General features: G+C 40.8%; 1 protein-coding gene across 1 annotated transcript; it reads left to right on the plus strand.

Moving 5' to 3' along the window:
• The first annotated feature begins 1,958 nt into the window (after window positions 1-1,958).
• Window positions 1,959-15,021, plus strand: LOC124268935 (piwi-like protein Ago3). Its single transcript, XM_046703962.1, has 10 exons — window positions 1,959-2,077; window positions 3,417-3,604; window positions 4,874-5,025; window positions 7,179-7,303; window positions 8,983-9,160; window positions 10,164-10,317; window positions 11,271-11,393; window positions 13,840-13,981; window positions 14,408-14,584; window positions 14,699-15,021. The coding sequence occupies exons 2-9, from the start codon at window positions 3,456-3,458 to the stop codon at window positions 14,522-14,524; spliced, it is 1,140 nt and encodes a 379-aa protein (XP_046559918.1). The 5' UTR covers window positions 1,959-2,077; window positions 3,417-3,455; the 3' UTR covers window positions 14,525-14,584; window positions 14,699-15,021.

Here is a 15,021-nt window from a genome sequence, read left to right on the forward strand (position 1 = left end):
GGAACAGATTCGATTATTTGCAGACTGACACCAGGGTTCGAAATACCCCATATATTAGCTTGCCATGGCACGGTAAATATCGAAATGGCACGGATATAAAATGTTCTCAGTGACCTTATGGCACGCCTAATTTTTTAGAGACATAACACACCTTTAGTCACTTAATAACCAAACAAAACACTTATGCAAATGACAACCAGGCAAAAACATTTATTGTCTTTATCGCCCAGGAAATCACTGGAATTATGATGGTTCATGTAAAGAAATCTGGTTGTGTTTTCATTTAGAGTGTTGGGAGTACTGATAGTTCAGTTATTAAAGAGGAAATTCTGTATGTTAGATATACTGAAAAAAGTGAACCTCTCACACAATTCTTAGCTATTAAAGGTGTTGGGAAAGCAAAACAAATGAAACATAAGAAAGCCATCTTAAACAGAAGACATATCAATGATAACCGAAAACTGGTTACAGTTGTTGTTTTCTGACAATAAATTTCAAAAGATCATCATCCTTGCTACAGTCATTTATTCTAAAAACATGTGGGCACACCTGGATTCTGAAAGGCACATCGAAAATATTTGCCTGGTGCCCTAAGGCACACTTAGAAAAAAAAGTATTTCTATCCCTGGACACTATATAGCTGGAATACTGTGGAGTGCAGCATTAAGCAAAATACAAACAAACAATCTTAAATAATGGGAAGTAGTAACGTTTACGTCATGTCTTCCCTCAGCTGTATGCCTGCAGTGTTATTTCTTCTGGCCTCCTTCCCGAAAGGTGCGATAGAGTTTGCTTGTCACGCCGAAGGCTCAGGTTCAATTCCCCATATGGGTACAATGTGTGAAGCCCATTTCTGGTGTCCCCCGCTGTGTTATTGATGGAATATTGCTAAAAGCAGCCTAAAACTAAATTCACTCACTCACTCTTGTTCCCAAAGGGTTTGTTTTTGTTGGTTGTCTAGTGCTACTCTCCGTTAGTTCATAGCTATATGACAGTGTCCTGTTAATACGCTGGCTGAAAAGATTGATAATCAGAAATCTCCTTGACAGAAAAAATTGTTTATGATTAACGATATGAATATTGTGTCATTGATAATCTCGTACATAAGTTTTTGTGATGAAATAAGGTTTCAATTTACTCACACAATACACAAAGTAAAGTCTTTATCCATTTTATCCATGGATGGTTCTCAATAATGTCCAGGATGCAGTTAGTAATAAGGAGCAGTGGGGTAGCCTAGTGGTTAAAGCGTTCGCCTGTCACGCCGAAGATCCGAGTTCAATTCCCGACATGGGTACAATGTGTTAAACCAGGGTATGAAACACACAAAAATTTCAGCCAGACCACAGGGCTGGTTAGATGTAAATCTTGCCAGCCCTGACCAAAACTAAAAATTATTTAGGTTTGACAAGCGATGTAGATTATCATCCCCAATTGAAATTCATCATATATTTTAATGAGTGAATTGATAATGATTTTATTATCCTGAAATATCATGAATATCTTCATTTACATGCCTAAATTTTAACCCGACCATCGGGCAGGTGAATTTGTGAATCTGGCTGTCAGTGTTGAAAATAACCCATCCCGTGCCATCGGGAAGGCAGGTATTTCGAACGCTGGTTAAACCCATTTCTGGTGTTCCCCACTGTGATGTTGCTGGAATATTCCTTAAAGTGGGACAAAACCCCCTCACTCACTCACTCACTGTTAGTTTTTCACACATAAACATGTCACACTGATGTGAAATAAGTTCATTTCTTTCAGACGCTTCAACCATTTTTGCACAAAGTCGCCAAAATTTATTGATAATTGATCAATAATTTGTTAACAATTATCAATCTCTTATTGTTTATTGATGACTAACCGTATTTGTTAATAATCATGTCTTGACCAGACCATACAGTGATTTATGTTGTGATAATACGTTGTGTACCCATCAATGTTTTGTTTTGTCAGAAACCAACAAACACGGCATGAACTTGAAAACTGGGGCTTTGGATTCTCTGAAAGACTGTTAGAAGTGCCTGGGCATGTCTTTGTTAAAGAAAACATTACTGGTTTCGATAATGCCTACGTAAGTGGATATTTGCTTGTAAGAAAATCTTTTTTTCCTGGAATATCTATTCTGTCCTGTTGTTATGCAGGCTGTTTGATTTGACTATTAGATGTCATTATACGTTAGTGATGTGATCGTTCTGTGTGAATTCTCTCTACTATATTTTTACTGTAACAAAAATAATAATAATAATATGTGAAACAGAGGGCTTCCTTTCTGCTGGCCAGTCATTTCCCACTCGCAATCGCCAAAATGTTATTCTTAAAGAAAATATTTGAATGAAACATCGATTGTGCAATGAATTTACAGAGACTGTCCAACACCTTGTCAGTGGATGCCCATCTTTGACACAAACAGCATATCTTAGACGATATGATGGCATGACTCGTTGTTTGGTACGACCCTGAACATGTCCAGGGTATCATGAAAAATGACAGCTTTAAACTTCTTTGGAATAGGCCCATATACAGACTCAGAAGAATTCCTGCCAACAAACCTGATCTGGTCCTTTTTGATAAAGTCGATGAATTTGTTTATATCATTGAATATTCTGTCCCTTTGACAGCAATGTGATTGACAAGATTCAGGAAAAGCATGCTAAGTATGCCTTCGAAATGTCTCGCTTGCATCCCAAGTACACTGTCGTCAGGCTCCCCATTGTTCTGGTGCCATTGGTTTGGTACCTCCTGATCTCTTGGCACAGAAGCACTTATTGCAAAGATGAATATTCCGCTGAAAAGATATTTTTTCCTGGTACGATAAATTTGTTGAGATATGTAATCGGGGTAGCCGAGTTGTTAAAGCATTCGCTTGTCATGCCAGAGACGGGTTCCATTCCCGACATGGGTACAATGTGTGAGGCCCATTTCTGGTGTCTCCGAATAAATGATTCTAAGACCGTTCACCATTGCTGTGGTGCGTATCTGCTACGCTTTCTAAATTATTTCCTACCGTATCTTGCATATATTTTATCCGTACATACGCCGATACAACCCTTATCTGGAGCCCTGCATATGTTACACCTGTGAAGATCCGGGTTAGAATTGATCTTCAGTAACCCATGCTTGTCATTAGAGGCGACTAATGGTATCAGGTGGTCAGACTCACTGACTTTGTTGACACATCGTATTCCAATTGCATAGATCGATGCTCATGATGTTGATCACAGAATTGTCTGATTCAGACTTGATTACTTACAGTCCACCGCCATACAGCTGGAATATTGTTGAGTGTGGCATAAAAGTCACTCACTCACTCACGCACTCACTCACTCACTCACTCACTCACTCACTCACTCACTCACTCACTTACATAGGTTACACTCTTTTGGTTCAGTTCATGTTTTTCTGTCTTATAGATTCATTACAACCCAAAGTGTGCAAACTGGCTTCATGGAATGAAACACCAGAAGCTCTTGGTGACTGTTGCCCTTAGAAACTGGCTCATGCTGTTTCCAAAGAAACACGACCAACTAGCTCTCCACTTTGTGCTGTTTCTCGAAATATCAGGACGAGATATAGGCATGCAGATCTCACATCCAACCAAGTAAGTTGTAAATCCTAGCTTCAAGTGGATTAGGATTGGTCTCTTAGCAACCCCCTACCCATGACAATCAGGGTTAGATTTGGTCTTCAGCAACCCATGCTTGTTGGGTGGTCAGACTCGCTGACTTGGTTGACACATGTCTTGTATCCCAGCTGCATAGATCGATGCTTAAGTCTGGACCAGACAATCTAGTGATCAACAGCATGAGCATTAATCTATGCAATTGGGATATGATGACGTGTCAACCACCCGATCCCATTAGTCTGTTACAAAAATGAGTTGCTGAAGACCAATTCCAACCCTGATCTGGTGATATGGAATATTCCTTACACTTACTACAAAAACTGCAAAATTCAATTTTCAAGACAAAGGGGTGTGAAAATATGATTATTAAGGACAGATTTCTTACGAATTGATGGATATAACAAATCTTTTTGAGGTATTGGCCATTTGTTGTATATTTTTAGTCAATATGCTTATAACAAACTATGGTTTTAAGGAGCTAAAATAACATCCACTTTGAGATTGTTATAACAGGAGTTAATTGTACCCATTTTGCTAGCAAAGTACATCATGGAAAACCAGGTTCTATGGGTAGTCAACTTCTTCTCTGCAATGAGTGCGACATTTCGGTGTAGTTGCTAACAGGGTTATCAGAGACTTGATTGATAACGGTGTTAGTACCAACACCGAAACGAAGCTGACTGTCCATAGAACTTGGTTTTCCTTCAACTGTACAATGTCTAAAATGACTCTCAAAGAAGATATACAACATCATTGAGCTTGATCACACGGTGACTGTTTAGACTAGTATCTGCATGGTTGTTTGATCGGCATTCTAAAAGTTGGCGAGTCAAAAAACGTCTTGTTTATTGTGTTAAGCGACATTTCGATGTAGATTCTTACAGCGTTACCAAGATCAAAGTGACTACAACCAAATGGTGACAACAAAGTAAGGACCCCCCTGGATGTTATGTACAAAATCAGTGACCCCCCCCAACACACACACACCATGATATTTATTGCATTATATTTTATGTAAATGTGTGCAAAAGTGATGACACACCCCACCCCACCACCCCACCACACACCACACCACACCACACCACACCACACCACACCACACCACCCCACACCACACCACACCACCCTGCTCCTACTTCCCCAGAACAAAATGGGTGACCCCCTTAAAATCACGCATGCACGCACATCTTGACATAAACGATCCCTTACCACATTTGCTGTCTAAAACACTGGTGTTTTTATCAGGATTGCCTTGGATGACGACCGGAATGAAACATATCTGAGGGCTTTGAGGAACTCTGTGACCTCTGACATCCAGATGGTGGTATGCATAGTCAGTGACAAGAAGAAGGACCGATACAATGCCATCAAGAGGTTCTGTACATGTGAGAGACCAGGTCTGTTGGATAGTTTTGCAGGGGATCAAGTCAAAAATATGAAAATAAAATAAACAGGATTTGCACGGGCTTGAAAAGCTGAAATTCAGATAGTTCAAACCGAAAATTTCTATATTTCGTTTTAGCCTTCAAAAGGTCCTATTTGCCAGTTATTTGATCTATCTTACATTTAGCAAAACTTGTCAAGTTATGTTTTTGCGGGATGCTAGTGCATAAAAATACCTTGAAATGACAGTGGGTGCTACTTAATCTCCATCGTGATGCAAAACTTTCCCATGCTGCGATTTAGAGTTATTTCCCTCTGATGGTTGGTCCCACATTTCACCAACCTTGTGTGTATTCAAGTACTTATGTGTTAAATGTGTTTCTATGGTTTCTTAAAATTCTGATTTGGGCCCTGAAAAGCCCCTAAAGAGGGCTGAAATTTGATGGCTAATAATATGTACGAACCCTGAAAAAGTATATATATTTTTAAGGGCACAATGTCACGCTTTTTTGACAATATTTTGGTCGATAATATATATATTTGGGCATATGCACTCACTTTTGCTCCCTATTGATACAATAAAAGACTTATTATCCCTTACGACTTGCCTGGAATTGACAATTGAAACTTCGAGGTGAACAGCATACAAACAGATAACACTTGCCATATATGGAATGTAAACAATTGTCTGCATATCAAAACTGTCGACGACGCGGTGTTGTCGGTGTTTCCCGGACTGGCCTCAATCACTGGTTGCGTTATAGGACATTCGTAAAGAGCGTTCCAAAGGTCATAACTCTATGGGGTTCGCTTGAAATAAAGCTCGGTTGGTAGAAGGCGTGAGAGTCAATTTAATGCAACGCTAATGCATTAATTAACTTTCCAATTTCATAAATCTTACCATTATTTAGGGGAATAAATTATATGGTAGCTTCCGTGGGAACAGATAATTGGTGTTCGTGAGAGAAATACCAATTCAGCATCAGTAACCCATGCTTGTCGAAGAGGCGACTAACGGGATCGAGTGGTCAGACTCGCTGACATGGTTGACACATGTCATATGTTCCAATTGCGCAGGTCAATGCTCTTGCTGTTGATCACTGGATTGTCTGGTCCAGACTTGATTATTTACAGACCGCTGCCATATAGCTGGAATATTGTTGAGTGTGGCGTAAAACTAAACTCACTCACTCCCCCATTTTTCGGGAAGCACAAAATCAGATAGCTTAACACAATTTCCATTTGTCCCCGGATCTCTTCCGAAATTCTGTCTAAAGATGATGGTAACTCTATCAAGGTTTGCAGCTATCGCTGCTCTAAAATCACTCATTGGAACAAGACCCTGATTGTCAATATTCTTTGGCTGAATATATCCTCATAAAGGGGGCAGTGGGGTAGCCTAGTGGTTAAAGCGTTCGCTCGTCACACCAAATACCCGGGTTCGATTCCCCAAGTGGGTACAATGTGTAAAAGAAGATTTCTGGTGTCCCCCGCAATGATATTGCTGGAATATTGCTAAAAGCGGCATAAAACTAAACTCAATCACTCCTCAAAAGAGTGACAACAAGGGTCCACATTGAAGCCATCCTTGACCTTGAAAAATATTACCATGTACTTGTTTGAACCCAAATGGCCCACCTATATGGTCAAGTAGCAAGTGCATCTCTATGGTGGTTTGATCCCATGACCCCATCACACCAAGAGTCATTGAAAGATGGTACTTGTTGTTAGCCTGCCTGGTGTTTGGCATTAAGGTGTAAGACAAGGACTGGTCACTTCAGAGTTATTATACCCCTGCTACGAAGTACCGGGCGTATACAGCGTTCATTCTGTCCTTCCGTCCGTCTGTCCTTCCATCCTGAACTTTGTCCGGAGTATACCTCTTAAAGTTTATATGCTAGGTTCACCAAACTTCACACACGTTAATCATGAACCATAGATGTACCTTTTGCTATTTTCAATTTTCTCAGAATTTTAGTTTTTTGCTTTTTCCATGGAAACACGACTTAGTGCAAAATATGTTTGATGGTTATCTTGTCCTTGGCAAATCACCGAAACTTTTCATGCTGGATTCACCAAAATTACTGTTGAACAATATTGCTAGAATACACAGGTTGGAAAATACGAGAGATACTATCCATTTAAGTTTTTGTCTTTTCCATTGCAGTCCCATGTCAAGTAGTTATACAGAAGAACCTGGCTGTGGCACGGTTGATGATGAAAATGACTAGAAACATAGCAATACAGCTCAACTGCAAACTTGGAGGAGAGGCATGGACGGTTCATATTCCTGTAAGTATGTGACCTTTGAACATCCAGGTTAGAATTACTTCTTTCAGAGGCATTTAGAAGTTGGAGCAGTCAGGAAGGATAATGATGTATATATGAACAACTTCTTTATTACAGTGAGAGACGTTTCGGTGTAGGTTCTAACACTTCCTTGAGAACGATGTTAGAACCTATACCAGTGTGTGTGTGTGTGTGTGTGTGTGTGTGTGTGTATGCGCGCATGTGCACCCGCCCGCTCGCATGTGTGTCTGTTTTCGTATGTGTTCAGGGGCAGTGGGGTAGCCTAGTGGTTAAAGCGTTGACTCGTCAGGCCAAAGGCCCGGGTTCGATTCCCCACATGGGCACAAGGTGTTAAGCCCATTTCTGGTTTTCCCTGCCGTGATATTGCTGGAATATTGCTAAAAGCGGCGTAAAACTAAACTCAGTCAGTCAGTCAGTCAGTCCTATGTGTTCATATGTTGGTGATTGTGTGCACGCATGTGTGTGCCTGTGTACCTCTGTGCCTGTGTGTTTGTACATGTGGGTAATTGTGTCTATGTGTTTTTATGTGCCTGTATACCGCTCAGTGCCTGTGTGTTTGTTGTGTGTGCATGTGTACCTCTCTGTGCCTGCATGTTTGTGTGGGTGATTGTGTCTGTGTGTGTGAGCGTGGGCATGTGAACCTCTCTGTGCCTGTGTGTTTGTTTGTGTGGGTGATTGTGTCTGTGTGTGAGCATGTGCATGTGTACCTCTCTGTGCCTGTGTGTGTGGCTGTGTGCCTGTTCTTCATTGTATATATACATATTTATCCCCCGCCGCGCATTTAGCGCGAAGCGGGGGATATCGTATTAGGCTCTGTCTGTCCGTTGGTACGTACATACGAATTGGAATATCTTAAGAACCTTTGACTAGATTCTTTTTATACTTGATACCTAGGTTCATCACAGTATGCGAAATGTCCCAGTCAGATTTAGTGACCTTGCCCTTCATTTTAAGGTCACAAGGTGACTTTAACGTTTTACCCTTTTCCGCGAGATAATTCAAGAACTGTTCGCTGGATTTTCTTCATATTTGACACCAAGCTTCATATAAGGAATGCGCAGGGCCCAGATGATTTTGGTGACCTTCTCGGAAGGTTCAAGGTCACAGCGACACTTTGAAGATTTCAGTATGTTAAGATTGTCAGCAAGATATCTCAAGAACGGTTCACTGGATTTTCTTCATAGACTTTAAAAACTTTATTTCAATGTTTCCTTGATAAACTATTGCTTTATTACTATCTTTTGCATATTTCATACACCATGACATTCATGTTAAGGTCAAAGTCAGTCTTGAAAATATTTATGTGTTTGAACAGCTACAGAGCAAGATATCAAGAGAGGTTGACTGGTCATGTTTTTGTTGACGTTTACATTCATCTTAAGCTGTGACCTTCACTTTAATTACTTTTTAAGTTTGATTTGATAATTTGCGGCAGGGGATTATGTCATCTTAGTGACAACTGCTTGTTGTAAAATAAGATACAGTCCTAATACAGATTGCAATGCCCTCCGATTCCCCCATGATGAATGACAGGTGTTCGAGACCTACCTTTCACTAAATCTGTCAAATGCACAGATTTTATAATGTCTATAACACAGTAACTCACCTGGTTGTAGACCTCATCATGGTCGGCTTATACATCACATCGTTAACTGTTTCAGTTTGTTGTTCCTGTCATGGTGATTGGTATCGACACCTACCCGGACATGTCCATGAGGAACTGGTCCGTGTGTGGCGTGGTTTGCAGCATGAACACCATCTGCACTCGCTTCTACAGCAGAGTCATCTTCTATGAAAGTCATGATGAGCTGATCAATAGACTGATGCCAATATGTAGAGGTAAATCATTGGTAGTAATGGACAGGTAACATCCCAGAATTGTCTGGTAGATATAAGTGTGAGGACAGGTAACATCCAGGCATTGTCTGGTAGATATAAGTGTAAGGACAGGTAACATCCTGGCATTGTCCAGTAGATGTGAGTGTAAGGACAGGTAACATCTTGGCACTGTCAGGTAGATATAAGTGTAAGGACAGGTAACATCGTGTCATTGTCTGGTACATATAAATGTAAGGACAGGTAACAACCCGGCATTGTCTGGTATATATAAATGTAAGGACAGGTAACATCCTGGTCATTGTCTGGTAGATATAAATGTAAGGACAGGTAACATCCGTCATTGTCTGGTAGATATAAGTGTAAGGACAGGTAACATCCTGGCATTGTCTGGTAGATATAAGTGTGAGGACAGGTAACATCCTGGCATTGTCAGGTAGATATAAGTGTAAGGACAGGTAACATCCTGGCATTGTCAGGTAGATATAAGTGTAAGGACAGGTAACATCCTGACATTGTCTGGTAGATATAAGTGTAAGGACAGGTAACATCCTGGCATTGTCTGGTAGATATAACTGTGAGGACAGGTAACATCCTGGCATTGTCAGGTAGATATAAGTGTAAGGACAGGTAACATCCTGGCATTGTCAGGTAGATATAAGTGTAAGGACAGGTAACATCCTGACATTGTCTGGTAGATATAAGTGTAAGGACAGGTAGCATCCTGGCATTGTCTGGTAGATATAAGTGTAAGGACATGTAACATCCTGGCATTGTCTGGTAGATATAAGTGTAAGGACAGGTGACATCCTGGCATTGTCTGGTAGATATAAGTGTAAGAACAGGTAACATCCCGTCTATTGTCAGGTAACTTCCTGGCATTGTCTGGTAGATATAAGTGTAAGAACAGGTAACATCCCGTCATTGTCTGGTAGATATAAGTGTAAGGACAGGTAACATCTTTTCATTGCCAACTGTACATCTGACAGTATCTTAATCTATTTAGAGGGTCTGAGAAAGTACCAGCAAAGACGTGGTGTTCTACCTGAAAATATTTTCATCTATCGTGATGGTGTCAGAGAGGGCCAACTGGATGCCGTAGTCAGTCGTGAGCTGCCACGGGTCAAGGAAATCTTTCAACTGTACAGGGAGAACTACAGGTAAAGTTTCCTCTCTTCTATCTCTCTGCTAGATGTCCACATTGACCCAGAATGTGTTGTCAGGAGAGTACTACAGGTAAACCTCCCACACTTCTATCTGTCTGTTAGATGTCCACATTGACCCAGAACATGTTGTCAGGAGAGTACTACAAGTAAGCTCTCACACTTCTATCTCTCTGTTAAATGTCCACATTGACTCAGAACATGTTGTCAGGAGAGTACTACAAGTAAGCTCTCACACTTCTATCTCTCTGTTAGATGTCCACATTGACTCAGAACATGTTGTCAGTAGAGAACTGCAAGTAAGCTCTCAGAACATGTTGTCTTGTAACCTCCACACTTGTATCTCTCTGTTAGATGTCCACATTGACCCAGAACATGTTGTCAGGAGAGTACTCCCACACTTGTATCTCTCTGTTAGATGTCCACATTGGTAAACCTAAACCTCCCACACTTGTATCTCTCTGTTAGATGTCCACATTGACCCAGAACATGTTGTCAGGAGAGTACTACAGGTAAACCTCCCACACTTGTATCTCTCTGTTAGATGTCCACATTGACCCAGAACATGTTGTCAGGAGAGTACTACAGGTAAACCTCCCACACTTGTATCTCTCTGTTAGATGTCCACATTGACCCAGAACATGTTGTCAGGAGAGTACTACAGGTAAACCTCCCACACTTGTATCTCTCTGTTAGATGTCCACATTGACTCAGAACATGTTGTCAGGAGAGTACTACAGGTAAACCTCCCACACTTGTATCTCTCTGTTAGATGTCCACATTGACCCAGAACATGTTGTCAGGAGAGTACTACAGGTAAACCTCCCACACTTGTATCTCTCTGTAAGATGACTTGGGTAAAGGAAGTTTTGCTTAGAAATGTTATATATGTCATTTGCCAATCTGAAAATAGCTATTTCACTTCAAATGTTGTTGTTTTTGTGTTTCAGTCCACATTTGTCATTCATTGTGGTGAATAAGCAAGTCAACACCCGGCTGTTCATCAGGACCACTGATGTGGAAAACCCTCCTCCTGGTACAGTGGTGGACTCTGTCATTACCAAACAGGAATGGTGAGCTTAGAGATAGGAGATATAGCTTAGACATGAGAGATGCAGACATGGAGATATAGCTCAGACATGGAAGATATTGCTAAGACATGGGAGATAAAGCTTAGACATGGGAGATATTGCTTAGACATGGGAGATATAGCTTAGACATGGGAGATATAGCTTAGACATGGGAGATATAGCTTAGACATGGGGGATATAGCTTAGACATGGGAGATATAGCTTAGACATGGAGATGTAGCTTAGACATGGGAGATATAGCTTAGACATGAGAGATATAGCTTAGACATGGGAGATATAGCTTTGATGTGGGAGATATAGCTTAGACATGGGGGATATAGCTTAGACATGGGAGATATAGCTTTGATGTGGGAGAAATTTTCGAGGTATCTAATTTTCGAGGTTTTCGAGGTTAGAAGCGCAACCTCGAAAATATTATATCCATGAATTTTTCCGAACTTCAAACCTTTGGGTTAGATTTCCTATCGATAAGCATTTCAACTGCTGGCAACCAATGACTTCCTGACATGCGCATTAACTCTTTAATGCCTGTCTACAACTAATCTTAACGTTCAGTGACCCTGAACGGCCTGAATGAACAAACAACAGAAATGCGGTGTCGAGATTATTTAATTGTGTTGTAATTGTTGGTCCAGAATAACATGCATTATAAAAAATAGGTAATTCAATCAGTGTGTTACATGTGAAGTCAAACCAACTGTCAATACACTCGATGTCACTCTCTGGCCAAACGGACCGCATCGGCGATGCCAGGTTTGATGAATGCGCATCTTTAAGGGGATTGTTTACACAAACATCCTGGGGCTGTAAGGCATCCGTGCTGTTGGTCAGTTTCGCTAAAGAGGTCAACTTGTCAGCTTTCTAACAACAACATAGTTTCAGCAGAGACCCATCATACATGCTTATAGTTAGTTGTTAAAAAAACAATATCGTCTGAGAAAAAATGGCGTCATGTTTGAACACTGCCGACAGAGTGTTTCATGGGTAATTTATCACAACAAAGGATCAAAGGGTTGTTTTCATTACTATTATTTCTGCCATGGACTGGTATACCGGTAGTTATAACAGTCAGACGGCAGTTATCACTGGCTACTTGTCGATAGTTCACTGAGTATTAATCCGGTAAGTCATGTTTCTGGGCACTTTCTTCTAACCTCGAAATTAAAATTGTCTAAAATATTTATATATTTTAGGCCCCAAAACCTCGAAATTTAAATCACCTCGAAAGCTCTGGGGGTCTCAAACCTCGAAATTTTAGTACCTCGAAAATTTGGGAGATATAGCTTAGACAATGGGAGATATAGCTGAAGACATGGGAGATATTGCTTAGACATGGGAGATTTAGCTTAGACATGGGAGATATAAGCTTAGACATGGGAGATATAAGCTTAGACATGGGAGATATAGCTTAGCTTTGATGGGGAGATATAGCTTAGACATAGAGAGATATAGCTTAGACATGGGAGATATAAGCTTAGACATGGGACATGGGAGATATAGCTTAGACATGAGAGATATAAGCTTAGACATAGGAGATATAGCTTTGATGTGGGAGATATAAGCTTAGACATGGGAGATGTAGCTTAGACATGGGAGATGTAGCTTAGACATGGAGATATAGCTTAGACATGGGAGATATAGCTTAGATGTGGAGAATATAGCTTAGACTATGGAGATATTGCATAGACATGGGGATATAAGCTTAGACATGGGAGGAGATGTAGCTAAGACATGAGAGATATCAAGACATGGGACATGGGAGATGTAGCTAAGACATGGGAGATATAAGCTTAGACATGGGAGATATAGCTTAGATGTCGGAGATATAGCTTAGACTTGGGAGATATTGCATAGACATGGGGGATATAGCTTAGACATCGGAGATGTAGCTAAGACATGAGAGATATCGCTTAGACATGGGAGATGTAGCTAAGACATGGGAGATATTGCTTAGACAAGGGAGATATAGCTAAGACATGAGAGATATTGCTTAGACATGGGAGATTTCGCTTAGACATGGGAGATGTAGCTAAGACATGGGACTTATAGCTTAGACAAGGGAGATATAGCTTAGACATGGGAGATATAGCTTAGACATGGGAGATATTGCTTAGACATGGGAGATATAGCTTTGATGTGGGAGGTATAGCTTAGATATGGGAGGTATAGCTTAGATATGGGAGGTATAGCTTAGATATGGGAGATATAGCTTCTAAAGTGTGAGATTTCAGATGCTGTTGGGTACATCGTTTTCAGGACCATACATATCATTTATGTTTTGTGCACCTATCCCTAATTCAAGTTATTTGATCATTCATTGTTCTCATTTGAACCCAAACAGACACAAACGAATGCTTGTCGTTGTATAAGGGCATTTACCTTGAATGCAGTATAAAACCCCATTTCACTTCACCTTGTTCTTTGACAGTCACAACTTCTTCATGGTGAGCGACTCAAGGGGCACGCTGTCGCCAACCCACTACACTGTCATCTTTCACAACTCGGGTCTTCTTCGAGAGTACCTGCAGAGATTTACCTTCAAATTGACCCACCTGTACTACAACATGCCGGTCAGTGTCAGCTAAGAGTACTACTAATTGTACAGGGGGCTATGGGATAGACTTGTGGTTAAAGCGTTCGCTCATCAAGCCAAAAACCCCAATTTGATTCCCCACATGGGTACAATGTGTGAAGCCCATTTCTGGTGTCCCCCATCGTGATTTTGCTGAAATATTGCTAAAAGTGATGTAAAACTTTACTCTCTCACTGACTAATTGTACAATCATTGTATACAGATATTTGTCGCGGAACAATCATTGTATACAGAAGCTGAACAAATTATGCAATATATTTTATGATTTTCAAGCTACATTTACTGCTAGTGCAATGTAAAGAATTCCCCGCCAATATGTTGGTGGAATATTGCTAAAAGTGGCGTGAAACTAAACACACTCACTCACCCTTTGTCCATTAATGAAATGCCCTCTGTGTTTCAGAGGACCATCCGAGTACCTGCCCCCTGTCAGTATGCTCACAAACTGGCCTCTCTAGTTGGGCAGAGCCTACACGGGGAACCGTCAATACACCTGGCTGACAGACTGTACTACCTGTAGTCAGGTCACGTCGTTAGTCATCTGTACACCTGTCTGACAAACTGTACTACCTGTAGTCAGGTCGCGTCGTTAGTCATCTGTACACCTGTCTGACAGACTGTACTACCTGTAGTCATATCACATCGTTAGTCATCTGTACACCTGGCTGACAGACTGTGTACTACCTGTAGTCAGATCACTTCGTTAGTCATCTGTACACCTGGCTAACAGACTGTACTACCTGTAGTCATATCACTTCGTTAGTCATCTGTTCACCTGGCTGACAGACTGTACTACCTGTAGTCAGATCACTTCGTTAGTCATCTTTATACCTGGCTGACAGACTACTACCTGTAATAAGGTAACCTGGAAATATGTAGGAAATCTAGTTGATGTTAGCTGATGTGTGAGATGTTTAAACACGCCACTTGTATTGGCTGGTCATATATTGTAGCAGTAGTGCAGTGTTGTGTGTCCATTCCGTCTTGTTAAGTGTTAATAGAGCATCCTTTTTCTGT

The sequence above is a fragment of the Haliotis rubra genome, unplaced genomic scaffold (assembly GCF_003918875.1).
Source record: "Haliotis rubra isolate DU_JTF1 unplaced genomic scaffold, ASM391887v1 Scf1405, whole genome shotgun sequence".
NCBI classification, from domain to species: Eukaryota; Metazoa; Mollusca; class Gastropoda; order Lepetellida; family Haliotidae; genus Haliotis; species Haliotis rubra.